Raw genomic sequence first — 21,155 nt, 5'->3', positions numbered from 1 at the left:
CTTTGAAAGCAGAAGAAAACCAGGCCCTGGGCAAAAGATCCATCCATCTTAGATGTATGGACAAGATTAGAGAGAGAAAAATCAATAGTTGTGTGAGGTGACTCTCTCAGATAGAGGGGCTAGGTGGAGAAGAAAGTAAGGCTGGTGACTTAGCATAACACCTCTTCACTCAAATCCAATTCACTTTGTTGCAATGGCATCATCTCCCTGATGTCATGGTCTTCTTCAAGAATGAAGGATTAAAATCAAACAATTATGGGAGAACAGTTCTAGAGGCACATTTTAAGCACATTCTAGAGACACATTCTTCATAGGTTGAATCTGTTCCATGATAATAAAATAAGACAGCAATGTCAGAATGCATACTTTGTTCTCAAAGACCATGCAGGCAAAGATTATTTTTTGTTTCATTTTTAAAATTCCCATCACTTAGCAAAATGCATTTGCCCATAATATGTGCATAATTTGTTTATCTGAAAATAGGCAGCTATATCCTGCAAACAAGAATCAAACTTAAAAGGAGTCCTCATTTATTTTTAAATATCAGAAATCATTGAGTCTCCTTCCATGCTATTCACATGGATATTTTAAGAAGTATCTATTAGAAGTATTTGATGAGTTACAAACTCAATCAAAAGTTATCATTTCTGAAGCTACTTGCTGACCACTGGAATTAATATTCTTGGAAATACTGTAAGAGGTATCATTTTGACTTAAGAGGCATCCTTGTGGTCAAGAATACAAGCTGCAAAAGTATACTATCTTCATTTTAAGACTCCTTTTATGTTTTTCTTTCATTCTCATGTATTTTCCCTTTAGTTCTAGTTCTTTCACAGTGTGACTAATATAGAAACATATTAAATGTGATTTTATATGTCCAATCTAAATCAAATTGTTTGCTACTATGGAAAGAGTGATAAGGAGAGAAACTGGAAAAATATGGAACTCAAAAACTTGCAAAAAGATGAATGTTGAAAACTATCTTTGCATGTAACTGTAAAACAAGTAAACAAATAAATAAGGATGAAAAAAAGAATACATGGTACAATAGGATCAAAAATTCCTTGGCTCGACCATCTTACCATGCTTCCTACCTCTATCTCATGGGTAAGTTTTACCTAAATAAAGAAAAAAACCTGCTTCAAAGCTTGATTAATCTGAATTTCCCTGTGGCAATTTCCTTCCCACTTTGCCTTCTGTCCCACACCCCCAATCTCTAGTCACATGGATAAGGTCCAGGACAAAGCTGTTTCTTGGATATGAATTAGTACCAGTTTCCTTGACGTAACTCCGTGATCAACTAGCTACATAAAAAATTCATCAAAACTCCCAATGGAATCTGGGCTTCTCAGTCTTGGTGTATGCTTAAGACCATGGAAGTCATCATATCCTAATGACTTACTGACCAGAGATGTTTCCATTTGGAATGGAGGGGGACAGTGTCCAAAAGGCTACTGGGCTACTAAGGCTCCTGGGACCTTTGTTGCATATCCTTGCTATGTGTTAGGGTAAATTTCCTTTGTTAAATATTCAGTACCTTATGACAGTACCTCACTTTGTCCTTGCATTGAACCTGAACTAAAGGTGTTGTAGAAAGGTGCTATCTGCATTGATGAAAGGATTCTCCTAAAATAATGAAATTGGGTACAGACCCACCATCTTCTTCATAAAACAAAGGCAGAGCCCAAGTTATTGCTTTTTATAATGCAAACACAGCAACAGAAATGTAATTGTGTTGAATTCCTTTTACCTAATGTTGAAGAAATAGAATTTAGAGAATGGAACTGTATACCAGCTTAAAGAGAATCTTTCTTCTTTAAGCTCAAGGTTCCCATAGTTACAGCTTTATATAAGTTTCATATACATTACCTCCCATACTGAGTCATTATCCCTGGGGGGAAATAAGTAGTGTAGCAGCCTCCTGAGTATTGTTCCTCACACCAGTTCTTCTCTTCATAATGCACTGGCTGTAAGAGGATTAGGACAGTTTTGAAGAAAGTCAAAGGAAGATAACACTAAACACTACAACAGTTTCTTTTCTAAATAATCTCATCCTAAAATCTTGGAACTCTGTTTGCTCTTTCTGTATAGATGGTGTCTTAGAAAGTCCTATCCTTTTTTCCTTTACTGCTTTCTGTTTTATTGTATGGCATTTTTTTGTATGTCAGATGTCTTGTCCTTTGCATATTTGGTAATGCTGATCTTATGACAATTGTTAAAACATTTGTTATGATTAGAATTCTTTAAATGATTTCTTTTTGGTTTTCGCAAAGTATGAGGTTAAGTGACTCACTCAAGGTTATACAGCTAGGTAATTATGAAGTGTCTGAGACTAGATTTGATCTCAGGTCCTCCTGACTCTAGGGCTGGTGCTCTATCCATTGCACCACCTAGTTGCCCCTCTTAAAATGATTTTTTTTTAAAAAAAGAATCTTAGCACTCTTATTCTCCTGTTTTTATAGGATTTGGCTTTGGGCAAGATGCAGAAAAGTCCGAGTTTAGGGAAAAACAAAAAAAATTTATTAAGAATTCTAATTTTATAAATTATAATACATGTGATCCATTCATATATCACTTCCCCTTTACATGACTTAAATTTCCATTTCCCTTTTTACAAGTTTTCACTGTTAGTGTCTGTTTCTTTGGAAGATGGATTAAAGAGGTATTTACCATGGCTCAGAAAACTAGGCCAATCTGAGAAAAGGGTGCTTTCGTTTTGAGTGTGTGGATAAAGGTTAAATAGAACTCTGCAATGGTATGGAGTGACAGCATCCCTTAAATGGAAAGGAGTCGGGAAAATATGAAAACAAACAGTATTTCCTCTGGAGACAACAGATATTTATTTTTTGAATCTATCTTACCATTATAAATGATACTTTTTGACACAGTGTGGCAGTACTGTATGCAGTTATCTTGTAGTTAGTTGTAAGTGCCACCCAAAGTAAGAGATACTTCGGTAAAAACCAGCCATAATTCACACTTAAATTCAATTCACCTGCATGGCAAGACATCATCCTGGGAAGAACAGTAGATATGTAGATTTTTGAGGTCACCACCCAGCCAGGAGTTCACTCAAGTTACCTATCCTTTGTGTGGGCCTTGGTATAGACAAATCACATATATAATAGAACAAATTGCTTTTTCTTTTTCAACCTGATCCTTTTATTTATAGTACATTGTTAACCATGCTAACATTTTCTTATGAATCCCCTCTTATGAGTGAGGGAGGAGAATATGACTAATTTCTAGGAATGTCATTGGTCCTCTTTGAGAATGAAAGATGAACAACAAATATAGTTCACTGCAGTTCTATTCCAAGGGTATGGCTTATTGGCACACAGAAATGAGCAAGTTCTTTTTTTCCTTTTTTAAAAATAAAAATTCGTATAAAAATGGAAAGAGCAGTGGGATTGGACCCAAGGCTTGAGTCCTAGATTTATCACTGACCATGGAGAAGTCATTTTCTCTATCTGGATATTAGTTTTCTCCTGTGTAAAATGAGAAACTTGCATGACATAATCTTTAAAATATCTTCTCCTTCCAAATCGCATGACCTTTATTACTTTTGGGAGGGCATACCTAAATAGTACTTTTGGGTTAAAACTCTTTAAAGATATGTTAATACTTAAGTATATAATCTAATTAAAAACTAAACTTAAAAACTAAAATTGTTATATTGTTTATAAAAATTAATCATAACTCAAATTTATAAAGTACATTTTGTTTTGTAAAATTCTTTCTCGAAACAGCCCTGCCAAGTGTCAAACTCAAGACTTGATCTAATGACACTCTCACTAGACCATATGTCTCTCTGCTTTGGCTGTTACCAGTGTCAGAAACAAAGTTTCTGGTACCCATCCATTGGATTTAGGAGCTTTTATGGAGCCAACAGTCTAATTTGGACATTAATTCTTCCTTAGAACTTGGAAATGGTTGGTTAAATGAATATTTGTTGACTGAATAGATGAGTGAACGGACTGGATTGCCTATAGGGTATTTTGGTTAGATTTTTTCCCATTATTTTCCCATTAATCTCTATTTTTGTTTATTTAAGGCTTCACAGACAAATTTGGCTTTTGCAAATCACTTTAAAAAAAGTGCTAAAATACATGTCAACACTTTTCAAAATGAGCAGTCTAGAGAATATAACCAGAACATTAATTATTACTCAAAAGTTATAGAAAATGACAAAGAAAGATACATTTTGCTATAGCTTATGAACTCTACATTAGGGCCTCTTGGTTTATAATAAAATGCACTAAAAGGGAAGACACAATCTAAGTGCTTTTGGATTCAAAAGGGGAAAAATCCTCTCTTTCAATTGTTTCCATGGTTACTCCAAACACAGCTTTCTAATGCTGCTTCAAAGCAAAAAAATTAGAGAAGCTGACACAAAGGTAGTCAAGCATATGGGCAGAACCAGCTCTAGGTGGATGGGCTATAAAAATAACACCATGTATTTTTCTGCCACTCATCCATTTCCTACTTCTCCTACTACCCTTTTTTTAAATGCCAGCAAAATTAGAATAAGATAAACACAGAGGTCTTAGAAAGGGGAAAAAAAATCACAAAGGAGCACTCTGTTTATGTGGAACCTGGAGAGGGGCAACTACCACATCTGCTTTGCCTGCGTGGTAAATGGCAGTGCTTGCAGTTGGAGGTTTATATATTTATTAATCATGATCTTCAGGTTGTCCTCTCCTTTTTCTAGTGTTGCCACCTTCATCTTTATTGCTTGCTATCTGCCTAAGACCCGCTTTCTTTGACAACAGCATGGTCTCCCTAAAACTGAGGGTCTTGGGCAACTGTCTAGTTCACCAAACCTGGGAAGAACAATAGATATGTAGGTTTGTGAGGTCACCACCTAGCCAGCAGTTCCCTCACATTACATATCCTTTATGTGGGCTTTAGTATAAACAAATCACACATATAATGGAACAAATTGCTTTTTCTTTCCACCTGCTCCTTTTATAAGACATTGTTTTCCATGTTAATATTTTCTTATTGAATCCCCTTTTATGAGTGAGGGAGGAGAATTTGACTAATTCTGTAGAAAGTTTTGATCTTACATTGAGAGCTTCTTTTGATCCCAAAACCTTTGCATAAAGTTCACACAATTTCTTCTTCCTTCAAAGGAAAAAAAAAAGTAGAATCAAATAAGCATTACCTTAACTTCCACTTATCCTCCTTTAACTCTGAAATGATTTTCCTAAGCTATTATTTCATTATTATTTTATTCTAGCTTGGTTAAAAGAGTCATTTCATATTCCTAACATGAGATAATAAAGAAAAGGAAATGCTCAGTCTGAAGGCAACTTTTCAGGTCACTGGAATCATTACATTGGTGAATTGATCATTTTTACCAAGTTGATATTTATATAGTACAGGCAGTATAATGTTGAGGAAGGAGTGATGGATTAGAAATCAGAAAACATGAATTTCTATCCTAGTCATCCCACTTATTAGTCATGATTATTTCCCCATCACTGGGAAAAATAAGGACAGATTTACTAGTAGTCTGTAAATCATTGTTGAGAGGATTAAATACAATTATATAACAAAGTGCTTTGTAATTACAAACAAATAAATGTAATTAATAATAGAATCTTAGAACTGCTGAGAAGCTGAGACAAAGGTGGTCAAGAACACAGGTAGGACCAACTCTAGGTGGATAGACAGGATATGTGCCAGTTCTATACTTTTCCTAAAATGGCTTCTTGGCACTGCAGTAATTAGTAGACAATTGTTTTTTTTGGTGATATGAGCATTATTTGTTAGATGTTCTACATATTAAATTTAAAATTAACAATTATAACCTGTTAAATAAAGCTTTATTTCTTACCTTTCTTCTCTGGTGAGACGTGCCAGTTTTCTTGCTTTGTGGGCAAGAATAAATCTAGAACATAAAAAAAGGGAAAAAAAAGTATGATATTGTCTTCCATCTTGCCCTGTTCATATAACTTTAGAAACTGATAGCATTCTGCTTTAATAGACTGATAAGAATATGCCAAACTAAATTATTTTTGCCTCCATGTCCCCCTTATTTGCAAGTTTTTTCAATTCTAGCTACTGGATACTACTTTCAGTTTTGAGGAATTCTAGGGAAATAAAAAAAAATACCAATTGATCTTCAGTTCAGTTCAGCATCATATATGCTTTCCAGTTCTTTGCCAAATGCTTTTTATCTTAAAAGCTTATAATTATTCTAATACTCTCAAAAAGAAAACCTTCCTATGAGCTATTATCTTTCTAAATCCAAACAAAATTATAAGTGATAGACATAATAGCTCTCAAAAATATAAACAGAATTCCATTTTGTTTTTGTTTGATTTTGCAAGGCAATGGGGTTAAGTTTATGACCAAGGTCATACAATTAAGTGAGAATTATGGGTCTGAGACTGAATTTGAACTCAGGTCCTCCCAGCTCTAGAACTGATGCTCTATCTACTGTGCTCCATAGCTGTCCCTAGAATTCTGTGGTTTTTTTAAAATGTGAATTTAGTGGACAATTGGAAGATGCAATAATGCTGATTTATGGAATATTACATTTAAGGAATCTTTTTCTCGGATAAGAAATTTCAGAATGATTTTGCTCCATCTTTTTTAACAATTAGTATCTCAGGACAGCTAGGTGACACAGAGGCTAGAGCACTGGCTCTAGAGTCAAGAGGACCTGAGTTCAAATCTGTCCTCAAATACTTAATAATTATCTAGCTGTGTGACCTTGGGCAAATCATTTAACCCCACTGCCTTGCAACCTCCCCCCTAATATATCATCTCTTTTTTCAAGAAGCAAAGAAAATAAAAATAACCTTCATCAACCATAAATATTTGGATATTATAAAGGGATATCTTATATTTCATTCTTACCCTATTATGGCAGGATAAGAGCTATCAGGCTTAGTGTCATCCAAAGTATAGGCAATTGGAGCTTCTTCCCCTTCAATGATCATGGTTCCACAGTAATCTTGGTAAGCCAGAAAGAGTAGAAAGAAATGAATTTATCTGTTAAATCACTTCCAGGATCAACAATGCAATACCAAATTCACTATCTGAGTAAAAATTTAGTTTACTGTTTGAACAATAAATGCAGAAAGATCGGAAAAATGATTTATGTTGAAAGGAAAAATAATCAACAGATCATTTTCCTTTTTTATTTCTGAAAATGAGGCTATAGAGTTTGGCAAAAAAAATAAAAAGAATACAGCAATTCAAATATATTCAGGTTTGAATTCAATAAAATCTTGTTATTAATTCCCTTTCTAAAAAATTTTCTATTCCTTTTTATGTATAACATAAACATTTTTTATAATTGAACATAAAAATTGAAGAAAAAAGATTCTAATAACTATTGCAAAATAGACACACTAAAACACACAAAAACACTAAAATATCAGGCAATTTGCAGGCTTTAAATTTTATAATCATTTTTCCCCTAAGAAATATATGACAAAAATAGTTGTACTAAATATTCAATGACTTATCAGTTATCTGGGAGATAATGAAAATATAGATAATAGATCTCTACCAATAGTATAAAATCTTCACTTCAACCAATCATTCCACTTCTTTTCTGCAGGGAACTGATGAACCCCGTGTGTTAACTCACTGCATATTGATGGGTCTCCACTGACCATTCACAAAATTGATGCCACATCCAGAAAATGATTATACTAAGATGCAACGGTTATAATTGGAAATATCAGAATATATGTTGGCGATAACATCATGATGAAAGTTCTACTTGATCCCTCATTTCCTCAACAAATTGGTCATATGAATAATAAGATTATAATAATAACTAGTACTCTTCTAGCACTTTGAAATTTGCTGAGTGCTTTAAAATTTCTCATCTTATCCTCACAACAACCTGAATAATAGTTTTAAGAATATGATATTATAAATAAGGAAATTGTGGTACAGCAAGGTTAATTGAGGTCATACACTAGGTAAACATCTCAAAGGGCAGAATCTGAACCTAAGTTTTTATGACTTAATATCAAGTGGTCTATTCACTGCTTTACCTTGCCTAATGGAGAATTCTAGTACCAATGTATTTTTTTTAATTTTTAGTGTAATTTTGTAGATTTTGAAAAAAATTAACTTTGAAAAAATCAAATCAGGGCTTGATTTATTATTTTGTTGATTGTCTAGCTTCAAGAAAGTGATATAGAAAATGTTAATAAATTAAACTTAAGCATGTGGTGCATGGACTTTTTTTTTCAAAGAATTAGTTGTTAAACATTTTTACCAGCAATCTCCTACATATTAAGTATATAAAACATATACAAAATAAATACAAAGTAGGAGGAGATGTTATCAACTGGGGAGATCAGAAAAGACAAGAGGAAGGATTTAGAGGTAAATTAGATAATCTCTAATATCACTTCCTGAGTTGACATTCTATGATTCTATTAAATAACAAGACTGGCTTTGTTATCTTTTATTACTGTCTCTCCTTGCACCTTATCCTCAGTTGGTCTCTTTTGATCTTTCTCAGCATACCTTTTGCTGGATTGCTACTTTTAAGTAACTTAGTTGATTATAGAGTTTTCACCTCTACTCATCGATTATCCTCGGAAGAGACATGACTCAAAGATGAATAAGAGAAAGGGAGAACTAAGGAATCTATGTTCTCCTCAGTCAATGGGTCTCAATTCTCTTGTTTCTTTCATTTTTTAAAATAATATTTTTCTTTTTTAATAATATTTTTATGGGGGGTAGAGCCAAGATGGTAGAATGAAGGCAGGAAATTTGAGAAGCTCTCCCCCAAACTATTCAAATGCCTTTTAATTATGACTCTAATCACATTTTAGAGTGGTGGATTCCCACAGAAAGGCTGAGTGAAACAATTTTCCACCCAAGATAACTTGGAAGATCTGTGGGAAGGGTCTGTTCCACTGGAGTTGAAAAGCAGCTGAAGGAGCAAACTGGTTCCAATTATCCAGAAATGGCCTATGGAGTACTGGGTCTCTGAGTGCACTTGGGTCTGTGGCAGCAGGGGCAGTTTCCAGACATTTCAGCCCAGGGATTGTCAAGGACAACTTGGAAGGTCAACAGAAAAACTCTGCTGCACCAGAGTGAGTGGAAGCCCAGGCCAGCACAGGTCTCAGTGCAGTCCTGTCCTTGGGAAACAGAAGCAGGCCTGCAGAGACACCCAGCAGCTGTTTTCCAGAGTGCTCAGTACACAGATGGTAAGAGGGTCAGGAGAGACTACAGAGGTCTCACTGCCATCCCTAGAGCAGGACTCTGTTACTTTGCCCATACTCAGATCCAGGTCTCAATCTGAGGTTTCATACTGCTGTAGCAGAACAGGGACCCTCCTCACAATTCCAGGATGGAGGGTAGTGCTTGTAGTCATTCACAGGCCAGAGCACAGGTCAGGAGAACAGTCAGAGCTTCTTTAAGACCTTGAAGGAACTGAGGTTTGTGTCCCTGAAAACAGTTGCAAAAGCCCTGAAAAGTTAGGGAAAGTGCATCCTCCACCCTGGAAGCTGAGCCCCATCCCAAGTCACAGGCTAGGAAAATGAATAACAAACAGAAGAAAAAGAGTCTGACCCTACCTAGACAATTACTTTGGTCCCATGAAGGACCAAAATACACACTCAGAAGATGACAAAAGCAAAGTCGCTTTATCCAAAGCCTCCAAGAAAACTGTAAATTGGTTTCAGGCTATGGAAGAGCTCAAAAAAGATTTTGAAAAAAAACTAAGGGAGATAGAGGAAAAGTTAGAAAGAGAAATGAGAACTATGTGGAAAACTCATGAAACCAAGTCAACAGCTTGGTGAAGGAGATACAAAAAAAATAGAAGAAAATAACATCTTAAAAGCTCTCTAAAGAAAATAATTCCTTCAAAAGTAGAAAGGAGTTAAGGAAAGCTAATGGCTTTGTGAGAAATCAAGAAACAATAAAACAAAACCAAAAGAATGAAAAGCAAGAAGAAAATGTGGAATATCTTAGTGGAAAAAATGACAGACTTGGAAAAACAGATCTAGAAGAGATAATTTAAAAATTATTGGGCTACCTGAAAGTCATGACCAAGAAAAGAGCCTAGACTTAATTTTTAAAAGAAATTCTCCAGGAAAATTGTCCTAATAATCCTAGAAACAGAGGGTAAAATGGAAATTTAGGGAATCAACCAATCACCTCCCAAATAAAAACTCCCAGGTATAATATAGTCAAATTTCAGAATTCCTAAGTGAAGGAGAAAATATTATAAGCAGCCAGAAATACACAAACAATTCAAATATAGTGAAGTTACAGTCAAGATTACCCAGGATTGGGGGCTGCTAAGTGGCGCAATGAATAGAGCACCAGTCCTGGAGTCAGGAGGACCTGAGTTCAAATCTGACCTCAAGCACTTAATTATTACCTAGCTGTGTGGCCTTGGGAAAGTCACTTAACTTTTTTTGTAAAAACCAAAAAAGAAAGATTACATAGGATTTAGCAGCATCTACATTAAGGGTTTGTAGGGCTTAGAATATGATATTCCAGAAGGCAAAAGATCTTGAATTACAACCAAGAATCAACTATTCAGAAACACTGAATATCCTCTTTCAGGGGAAAAGATGAACATTCAATGAAATAAGGTTCTTTCAAACTTTCTTGTTGAAACAACCAGAGTTGAATAGAAAGTCTGATCTTTAAGTAAAGGACTCAGGTAAAGTATGGAGAGGGTGGATAGAAGGGCAAATTATGAGGGATTTATTGATGTTAAACTGCTTGTATTGCTGCATGGGAAGATGACACTCATAATTCATATGAACCTTCTCATTAATTAGGGCAGTTAGCTGGAGCATATATAGATAAGGCACAGGAGGTAGCTGAATATGGAAGTATAATATATTCTAAAGCTGCAGTTAATGTGTGAGAAAGGAATGACCCTGGAAAAGGAGAGGTAGAATGGGCAAAGATATTTCATGTAAAAGAGGCAAAAACAACCCCTTTTTGCAACAGAGTGGGAGGGAAAGTGAGGGGGGAATAAGTGAGCTTTCACTCTCATTGGAAGTGACTCAAAGAGTAAATAACATACATACTCAACAGGGTATAGAAATCTATCTTACCCTAGAGGGGAAAAAGGAGTGGAAAGGGATAGGAGAAAGGTTATAGGGGGGAGGTAGGGTTAGGTGATAGGAGAGAGGGGATCATGTGGTAGATGGTGAAAGGAGGGAGGGAGGGAGGGAGAGAGAGAGAGAGAGAGAGAGAGAGAGAGAGACAGAGAGAGACAGAGAGACAGAGAGACAGAGAGACAGAGAGAGAGAGAATAAGATAAATAGAGGTGGGGAGAAATAGAATGTAGGGAAATAACAGCTAGCAATGCAACTTTGGGGGAAAAAATTATTGAAGCAACATTTCTGATGGACTTACGATAAAGAATGTGATACATTCCAAAGATAGAAAGAACTGATGGGATCTGAATACAGACTGAAGCCAAAAAAAATTTCCCCCAATTATGGACCAAAATATTTTAAAGACAGTTTTGAATTTCAAATTTTATCCCCACCCCCACCTCCCCTCCCCCTCCCCCCAGTCATGGTAAGTAATTTGAAATAGGTTATACATATGCAATCACATAAAACATTTCTACATTAGTCTTTCTGTATAAGAAAGAGAGAGAGAAGAAAGAAAGAAAGAAAGAAAGAAAGAAAGAAAGAAAGAAAGAAAGAAAGAAAGAAAGGAAGGAAGGAAGGAAGGAAGGAAGGAAGGAAGGAAGGAAGGAAGGAAGAAAGAAAGAAAGAAAGAAAGAAAGAAAGAAAGAAAGAAAGAAAGAAAGAAAGAAAGAAAGGAAAGAAAGAGGTAAACAGAATTACTTTGGCTTCTTGCAAAGACATTATGGCCCTACTGGTAATGGTGGGGGTGAGCAATAGAGGGGACTGAGGGAGTTAGGTTTTGGGAAGAGAGAGGAGTGAAATAGTTAAGCATTAAATAATAGAACTGGTAATCAAACTCAGATACCAACTCCCTATATAATGTTGTTTTCCCTATATAATGCACCTAGGTTTAACTAAACTGACTGCTTTAAAAACATATCATACAAATCATGTTAATTGTGCCCTAAATAGCAGTGAGTTTCAAGGAGTGATTCCTTTCATTTTCATTAATGAAGTTACTACCCTCAACTGGAAGTTCTAATTTATTCAATTGACTTTGCATTCCATTCAAAACACATTTATTGACTATTTGCTCTATATAAGACATTGTGTTAGGTCCTGAAGATAATAATAATAATAGTCAGGATTTATATATAGATTGTCAACAAACAAGGGTAGGTGTTATTATTATCTCCATTTTACAGATGAGGAAACTCGCTTAAAGGAGGCTAGGTGGCTTGCCTTTTTGCTTTCAGAAAGCTAATAAGGTCTTCTGGATTCCAAGTCTTCCTAAGTCTAAGAACAGTATTCTATTCACTACTTAGCTAACTGACTCATAAAGGTAGAAAGATGAGGAATACATAATAGCATCCCTGAAGGGGATGTACTCTTGAATTGATCCTGCCAATAAATCAATATAATTGAAGACATAATATATAATTGCCTAAGAGAGATCCAAGGAAAAGTACAGTGAAGGGATGGTCATTTTGGCTGAGGAAATAAGGGAAGCATTCATGGCAAATGTTTTGAGTTGGGACTTAAAGAGTGAATTGGACATACAGTTTCAGAGAGCTTGGGGAGAAGAAACTGCAGATTACATAATGGAAAACTTCTTAAAAGCATGGAGAGGAGAAAGGATTAAAAAAATAATCTACTATGACAGGAAGAGTAAACAAATGAATGAGTTATATTTGATAAATTTGGGAAGGCAGATTGTTTCATAAACAATAGAACTTTTGTAAAAAAAAAAAGTGACAATATTCCAAAATAATGTGCACTGGTGAGGGTTAGAGTGGGCATTTTTCTTAATGGACCTCTCAAACATTACTTCATAGAAATAAGATACTTACTTACCCTTTTTCCTCCAAAAAGGTTCTTGGTAATATACTATACATTTGATGACTGAACCCAATGGAACACGACTGATCAACTGGTTTCTCATCATCGGTAAGGGTGGTTTAAAATGAATCTTCATACCCAGTACTGGTGGAATAGCACTAATGACATATTTGGCCTGTAAGAAAACAAATAAAAAAAAGAACACAAAACCAAACTTCACTTTAATCTTCATAGGATCATGAATATGGAATTGGAAGAAATCTTAGGATCAATTAAGTCCAATCTTATTATCTTACAGATCAGTAAATCGAAACCCAAGACATTTATTGATTTGACCAAGGTCACACAGTTTAAGTGTCTGAGGTAGGATTTAATTTAGGATTGACTCCAAGTCTAGCACTATCTATCTATCACACCAAACTAAGCATTATCCAGAGTCTTCACAGAACTCAGATTAATAGAGGTTTTTGCATGTTAACCAAAAAGGAGAAAATACTACTTCTGCAAGGTAAGAAAATATTTTTCATTCTGAAATCTGGTAAAATCTTGTGTACAGTTAAATGCCAGGTATTGGTGAAACTCTGACATAAAAGCTTATCATCAAAAGGGATCTCAATGGTTATTTGGTCCATTCTCCAAAATCAATATATTTATAAATATTTATTAAGTATTTACTATGTGTTAGGATCTAGGGATTCAAAAACAATGAATTAAACAATATTTACTTCCAAGGAGCTTAAGTTCTAAAAAAGGAGGAATCTTCTTTTACCCCATATTTGATCAATAATCATTTGGGCTTTTCTTGCTGATTTTGGTAACAAAAATTTCACTGCTTCCTGAATATTTCACTTCATTAGAAATTTACAAGTTCTCTCATTTCATTTTTTGATATTTCTAACAATTAAAAAATTATTCCGTATAGATTTTTATTTTATATCTTAAATGTTTTAAAATATTTAATTTATTAAATCCTAAAACCCAGAAATTTCCAACTCTTGGATGTAGGAACTACTTTTTAATCTCCACCCCCCCCACCTCCCACACTACCTGGGATAAATTTAATCTCAATTCCACATAATGCATAAAATATTTTAAGACAATTATTGTTTCTTTTCTGTTATTTAGGATGAATACATTCATTTCCTTCAACTGTAACTCATAAAATATGGTTTCTAGCTCCTTCATTATTCTGGTTACTTCGCTCTGTATATAGTAAGAGGATTTAAGAAAAATATCTCTGATGTTCTAAACATTTCAAAGTATAAGATAGAAAGCAATGAACTTTACCTCTCATTTTTCAGAAACTATATTTTCTCTGTATGATTACATTTTGGCAGCCTCTGATTATATAGTAATTTTATTTACAACAGTTAGAATGTTGACACATTTTGATCTCATGGCTTATTAGATTCTAGCTTTTTGTCCCCCTATTCCCACTCCATTAAATACTCAATATAGTTCTCCTTCATCTAGAATTTATTTAGTTGGGGTTTTTTTTTTATGCCTAAACGATGAATTCTACATTTTTATCCTGTTAGTTTCAATACAATATTACTATATATTAACACTTTTTAAAAGTCCAAATTTGGGGGTTTGACTTTTTAGCTATATCTTCCTGATTTAGGACATCTTTAAAATTTGCTAAGGGACTCAGCTATATCTTCATCCAAGATATTGATAAAAATAATGATTTCTGTAGAACCAAGAGATAATCCTTTGGCATGAGTCTAGAAATCTCCTTTTAGCTTATATTAAATTCATTAATCAATGTTTTTGAGAGTTTCAACAAGTCAAAAATAAATCATATATATAGATAAATTTATGCATCTTAAATTTTTTTAAATGCTTTGTGAAAATCAGAGATACTATATTTATAGCACCTGTCTCTTTTTTTAATTTTTAAATTTTTATTAAAGATATTATTTGAGTTTTACAATTTTCCCCCAATCTTGCTTCCCTCCCCCCACCCCCACCCCACAGATAGCACTCAGTCAGTCTTTACTTTGTTTCCATGTTGTATGTTGATCCAAATTGGGTGTGATGAGAGAGAAATCATATCCTTAAAGAGAACAGAATTCTCAGAGGTAACCAGATCAAACAATAAGACATCTGGGTTTTTTTCCCGAATTAAAGGGAATAGTCCTTATACTTTGTTCAAACTCCACAGCTCCTTATCTGGATACAGATGGTACTCTCCTTTGCAGACAGCCAAAAATTGTTCCCAATTGTTGCACTGATGGAATGAGCAAGTCCTTCAAGGTTGAACATCACTCCCATGTTGCTGTTAGGGTGTACAGTGTTTTTCTGGTTCTGCTCACCTCACTCAGCATCAGTTCATGCAAATCCCTCCAGGTTTTCCTGAAATCCTGTCCCTCCTGGTTTCTAATAGAACAATAGTGTTCCATGACATACATATACCACAGTTTGCTAAACCATTCCCCAATTGAAGGACATTTACTGGATTTCCAATTCTTTGCCACCACAAACAGGGCTGCTATAAATATTTTTGTACAAGTAATGTTTTTACCCTTTTTCCTCATCTCTTCAGGGTATAGACCCAGTAGTGGTATTGCTGGGTCAAAGGGTATGCACATTTTTGTTGCCCTTTGGGCATAGTTCCAAATAGCTCTCCAGAAGGGTTGGATGAGTTCACAGCTCCACCAACAGTGTAATAGTGTCCCAGATTCCCCACATCCCTTCCTACAATGATCATTATCCTTCCTGGTCATACTGGCCAATCTGAGAGGTGTGAGGTGGTACCTCAGCAAAGCTTTAATTTGCATTTCTCTAATAATTAATGATTTAGAGCATTTTTTTTCATATGGGTATGGATTGCTTTGATCTCCTCATCTGTAAATTGCCTTTGCATATCCTTTGACCATTTGTCAATTGGGGAATGGCTTTTTGTTTTAAAAATATGACTCAGTTCTCTGTATATTTTAGAAATGAGTCCTTTGTCAGAATCATTAGTTGTAAAGATTGTTTCCCAATTTACTACTTTTCTTTTGATCTTGATTACATTGGCTTTATCTGTGCAAAAGCTTTTTAATTTAATGTAATCGAAACCATCTAATTGATTTTTAGTGATGTTGTCCAACTTTTCCTTAGCCATAAACTGTTCCCCTTTCCATAGATCTGACAGGACAGACTAGTCCTTGATCTTCTAATTTGCTTATAGTATTGTTTTTTATGTCTATGTCCTGTAACCATTTGGATCTTATCTTGGTAAAGGGTGTGAGGTGTTGGTCTAATCTAAGTTTCTTCCATACTAACTTCCAATTATCCCAGCAGTTTTTATCAAAGAGGGAGTTTTTATCCTGGTGGCCTGACTCTTTGGGTTTATCAAACAGCAGATTACTATAATCCTCTCCTGCTTTTGCACCTAGTCTATTCCACTGGTCCACCACTCTATTTCTTAGCCAATACCAAACAGTTTTGGTGACTGATGCTTTATAATATAATTTTAGATCGGGTAGTGCTAAGCCACCTTCGTTTGCATTTTTTTTCATTAAGCTCCTGGTAATTCTTGACTTTTTATTTCTCCATATGAATTTACTTACAATTTTTTCTAACTCATTAAAGTAATTTTTTGGAATTTTGATTGGTAGGGCACTAAACAGATAGTTTAGTTTTGGTAGAATTGTCATTTTTATTATATTAGCTCTACCTATCCATGAGCAGTTGATATTTGCCCAGTTATGTAAATCTGATTTAATTTGTGTGAGAAGTGTTTTATAATTGTTTTCAAATTTTCTGAGTCTGTCTTGGCAAATAGATTCCCAAGTATTTTACACTGTCTGAGGTTACTTTGAATGGGATTTCTCTTTCTAGCTCTTCCTGCTGTTTCTTGCTAGACATATATAGGAAAGTTGAGGATTTATGGGGGTTTATTTTATAACCTGCAACATTGCTAAAATTGCTAATTGTTTCCAGTAGTTTTTTAGATGATTTCTTGGGATTCTCCAGGTAGACCATCATGGCATCTGCAAATAGTGAGAGTTTTGTCTTTTCCTTCCCAATTCTAATTCCTTTGATTTCTTTTTCTTCTCTAATTGCTGATGCTAACATTTCTAATACAATATTGAATACTAGTGGTGATAATGGGCACCCTTGTTTAACCCCTGATCTTTTTGGGAATGCCTCTAGCCTCTCCCCATTGAGTATAATGTTTGTTGATGGTTTCAGATAGATACTGCTAATTATTTTAAGGAACAGACCATTTATTCCTACACTCTCTAGTGTTTTTAATAGGAATGGATGCTGTATTTTGTCAAAAGCTTTTTCAGCATCTATTGATATGATCATATGGTTTCTGATAGGTTTGTTATTGATATAATTGAGTATACTAACAGTTTTCCTAATATTGAACCAACCCTGCATTCCTGGAATAAATCCTAATTGATCATAATGTATTATCCTAGTGATGACTTGTTGTAGTTGTTTTGCTAAGATTTTATTTAGGATTTTTGCATCTATATTCATCAGGGAAATAGGTCTATAATTTTCTTTCTCTGTTTTAACTCTTCCTGGTTTAGGTAACAGTACCATATTGGTTTCATAGAAAGAGTTAGGCAGAGTTCCATCTTTCCCTATTTTTCCAAAGAGTTTATATAGGATTGGAACCAATTGTTCCTTAAATGTTTGGTAGAATTCACTTGTGAATCCATCAGGCCCTGGAGATTTTTTTTTAGGGAGTTCAATAATGGCTTGTTGAATTTCTTTTTCTGAGATAGGGTTGTTCAGGTATTTAATCTCTTCTTCATTTAACCTGGGCAACTTATATTTTTGTAAATATTCATCCATTTCACTTAGATTATCAAATTTATTGGCATAAAGTTAGGCAAAATAATTTCAAATTATTACTTTAATTTCCTCCTCATTGGTGGTGAGTTCACCTTTTTCATTTATAATACTAGCTATTTGGTTTTGTTCTTTCTTTTTTAAATCAAATTGACGAGAGGTTTATCAATTTTATTGGTTTTTTCATAATATCAACTTTTGGTTTTATTTATTAATTCAATAGTTTTTTTGCTTTCAATTTTATTAATTTCTCCTTTAATTGTTAAAACTTCTAATTTGGTATTTGGGGATTTTTGATTTGTTCTTTCTCTAATTTTTTTCAGTTGCATGTTTAGTTCATTGATTTCCTCTTTTTCCAATTTATTCATATAAGCATTTAGTGCTATAATATATCCCCTGAGAGTTGCTTTGAATGAATCCCATAGGTTTTGGTATGTTGTTTCATTATTATCATTATCTAGGATAAAATGGTTAATTCTTTCTATAATTTGTTTTTTGGTCCACTCATTTTTTAAGATGAGGTTATTCAGTTTCCAATTTGCTCTGGGTTTATATCTCCTTGGCCCAGTATTGCATATGACTTTTATTGCATTGTGATCTGAGAAAGATGTATTCACTATTTCTGCCTTTCTGCAGTTGATCATTAGGTTTTTATATCCTAGTACATGGTCAATTTTTGTATAAGTTCCATGTACTGCAGAGAAAAAGGTATATTCCTTTCTATCCCCATTCAGTTTCCTCCATAAGTCTACCAAATCTAATTTTTCTAATAATCTATTTACCTCCCTAATTTCTTTCTTGTTTGTTTTATGATTTGATTTATCTAGATCTGATAGCGGGACGTTGAGGTCTCCTACTAGTAGAGTTTTGCTGTCTATGTCTTCCTGTAATTCTTTCAGCTTCTCCTCTAAGAATTTGGGTGCTGTCCCACTGGGTGCATATATATTCAATATTGAAATGACTTTATTGTCTATGGTACCTTTTAGGAGGATAAAGTTTCCTTCCTTATTTCTTTTAACACTATCTATTTTTGCTGCTGCTTTGTCTGAGATAAGGATTGCTACCCCTGCTTTTTTTTACTTCAGCTGAAGCAAAATATATTTTGCTCCAACCTTTTACCTTTACTCTATATGTATCTCTCTGCTTCAAATGAGTTTCTTGTAAGCAGCATATTATAGGATTCTGGTTTTTTATCCACTCTGCTATTTGCTTACATTTTAAGGGAGAGTTCATCCCATTCACATTCAAGGTTATGATTACTAATTATTTATTGCCCTCTGTGCTATCTTCCCTCTGTTTGTATTTTTCCCCCTTTCCCCCCTTTTATCCATATTCCCCAGTATTTTATTTTTGAATACCACCCCCTTCAGTGTGTTTGCCCTCCTATATCACACCCTCCCCTTTCTTTCCCCTTTCCCTGTTCCCTTCCCTTCCTTTTGTTATTTCCCCTTATTTCCTCCACTCCCCTTACCTTTCTCTGTCCCCCCTCCCCTTTTCCCCTTTTAATTCTTGAAAAGTTAGATGTTTTATAAGTTAACTGAATATGTGTAGATTGATTTTAAGCCAAGTCTGATGAGAAGAAGATTCAGATGTTTCTCCTTTACTCCCTTATTCCCTTCTATTACCATAGGTTTTTTGTACCTCTTAGTGCAATGAGATTTGTCCCATTCAATCCCCTCCCTCCTCCCATCTCTTTCCTGTCCCCCTTTTTATGGAGGTAGTGTATTTTTTTTAGATCATTCTATCTAAGTCATAGAAAATTCTGAGTGTCTGTCCCTTCTAGTTCAGTACATTCTGTTGAATAGAGTCAAAATTCCTGAGAGTTATTAGAGTCTTTCTCCCCAGTGGAGTTAAAGCCAATTACATCCCATTAGATATCAGTCTCATGGATAGGTCATGACTGTCCATCATTTCTGGCTAGGTATATTCTCTCTGTTAGAGTTACATTTCTCAGGATTTATGAGAGTCTCTACCCCCCCCCCCCCCCATGCTGGGATATAACCAGTTTCAACTTTGCTGGATTGCATTTTTTTCCTTTTACCCCCCCCCCCCCTTTTTTACCTTTTCATGTGTCTCTTGAACCTCCTGTTTGATGTCCAAATTTTCTGTTTAGCTCTGGTCTTTTCATCAGAAATTTTTGGAATTCTTCCATTTCGTTAAATGTCCATCTTTTTCCCTGGAAGAGAAGGCTCAGCTTTGCAGGAAAGTAGATTCTTGGCTGCATTCCAAGCTCCTGTGCTCTTCTAAATATCTCGTTCCAGGCCCTTTGATCCCTTAAAGTTGATGCAGCCAGGTCCTACGTGATCCTTATTGTGGCTCCTTGATATTTAAATTGTTTCTTTCTGGCTGCTTGCAGGATTTTCTCTTTTATCTGATAGTTCTGGAGTTTGGCCACAAGATTCCTTGGTGTTTTCATTTTAGGATCTTTTTCTGGTGGGGATCGATGTACTCTTTCAATAACTACTTTGCCCTCCAATTCAATGATGTCAGGGCAGTTTTCCTTCACTAGATCATGTAATATTAAGTCCAGGCTTTTTTTCTCTTCAATGTTTTCAGGAAGTCCTATAATTTTCAGGTTGCCCCTCCTCGTTCTATTCTCGAGATCAGTGGTTTTGTTGATGAGGTATTTCACATTTGCTTCTATTTTTTCTAGTTTTTGATTTTGTTTAACTGACTCTTGCTGTCTCGTGGAATCATTAGTTTCTGTAGACTTCATTATTTTTTTGGGGGGAGGAGTTTTCTTCATTAACCTTTTCCAATTGGTCAATTCTACTTTTGAAAGAGCTTTCCATTTTCCCAATTGAGGTTTTGAGAGAATTAATTTCTTTTTGCATTTGCTCATTTGAGGATCTGAGAGAATTATTCTCATTTTGTAATTGTCCAATTCTACTTTCTAAGGTTTTGTTTTCTTGTTGCAAGGTATTGATTGTCTTGCCCAAATTTTCCAGTTGATTTTTAAACCCCTTCCTTATTTCTTCAAGGAAGTCTTTAAGTGCTGGAGACCAGATTGTATTCTCCTCAGATGTTCCAGGTCTCTCCGGGTTGGGGTCTTTCCCTTCCAGGAATTTTTCTATGGATCCACCTTTCCGCTGACCCTTCTTCATTATGCTAAGACCTTGAGTTGGGTGGGGCTGGTTCACCTGGGCTTGGGATCTCTAAAGGCTTTACTGAGTGCAGTTTCTCTGGCTGGCCAGTAGGAGGTGCTGGTTGCTTTCTCTGGAGTGTCTGTGACCTTGGTTCAGAGGCCTTCTCCCTTTTCTTGAGGGAAGGAATTGGAGCTATTGATTTATTTTGCCTTCAATCAATGGTGGTCTTTACCCTGGCCTGAGGTCATTCCTCAGCTGGGCTGGTTCTTTTGCTCACACACCTGGGCCTGAGGCAGAAGTAATTTGCATTTGTTTGGGAGGAGGCCTCAGTGCAATGGAG

The 21,155-nt window shown here is 35.1% G+C and overlaps 1 protein-coding gene across 1 annotated transcript in view; it reads right to left on the bottom strand.

The window, feature by feature from the left end:
* Positions 1–21,155, bottom strand: part of LOC141506931 (amine oxidase [flavin-containing] B) — a 126,912-nt gene that overhangs the window by 15,446 nt on the left and 90,311 nt on the right. Inside the window, exons 8-12 of the mRNA XM_074214143.1 lie at positions 12,945–13,104; positions 6,871–6,967; positions 5,843–5,896; positions 5,070–5,127; positions 1,870–1,967 (exon numbers count right to left, since the gene is read on the bottom strand). Of these exons, the coding sequence (XP_074070244.1) occupies positions 1,870–1,967; positions 5,070–5,127; positions 5,843–5,896; positions 6,871–6,967; positions 12,945–13,104 (467 nt within the window). The remainder of the gene's footprint in view (positions 1–1,869; positions 1,968–5,069; positions 5,128–5,842; positions 5,897–6,870; positions 6,968–12,944; positions 13,105–21,155) is intronic.

The sequence above is a fragment of the Macrotis lagotis genome, chromosome 1, assembly GCF_037893015.1.
Source record: "Macrotis lagotis isolate mMagLag1 chromosome 1, bilby.v1.9.chrom.fasta, whole genome shotgun sequence".
Lineage (NCBI taxonomy): Eukaryota > Metazoa > Chordata > Mammalia > Peramelemorphia > Peramelidae > Macrotis > Macrotis lagotis.
This window is presented reverse-complemented; position numbering and strand designations above follow the sequence as displayed.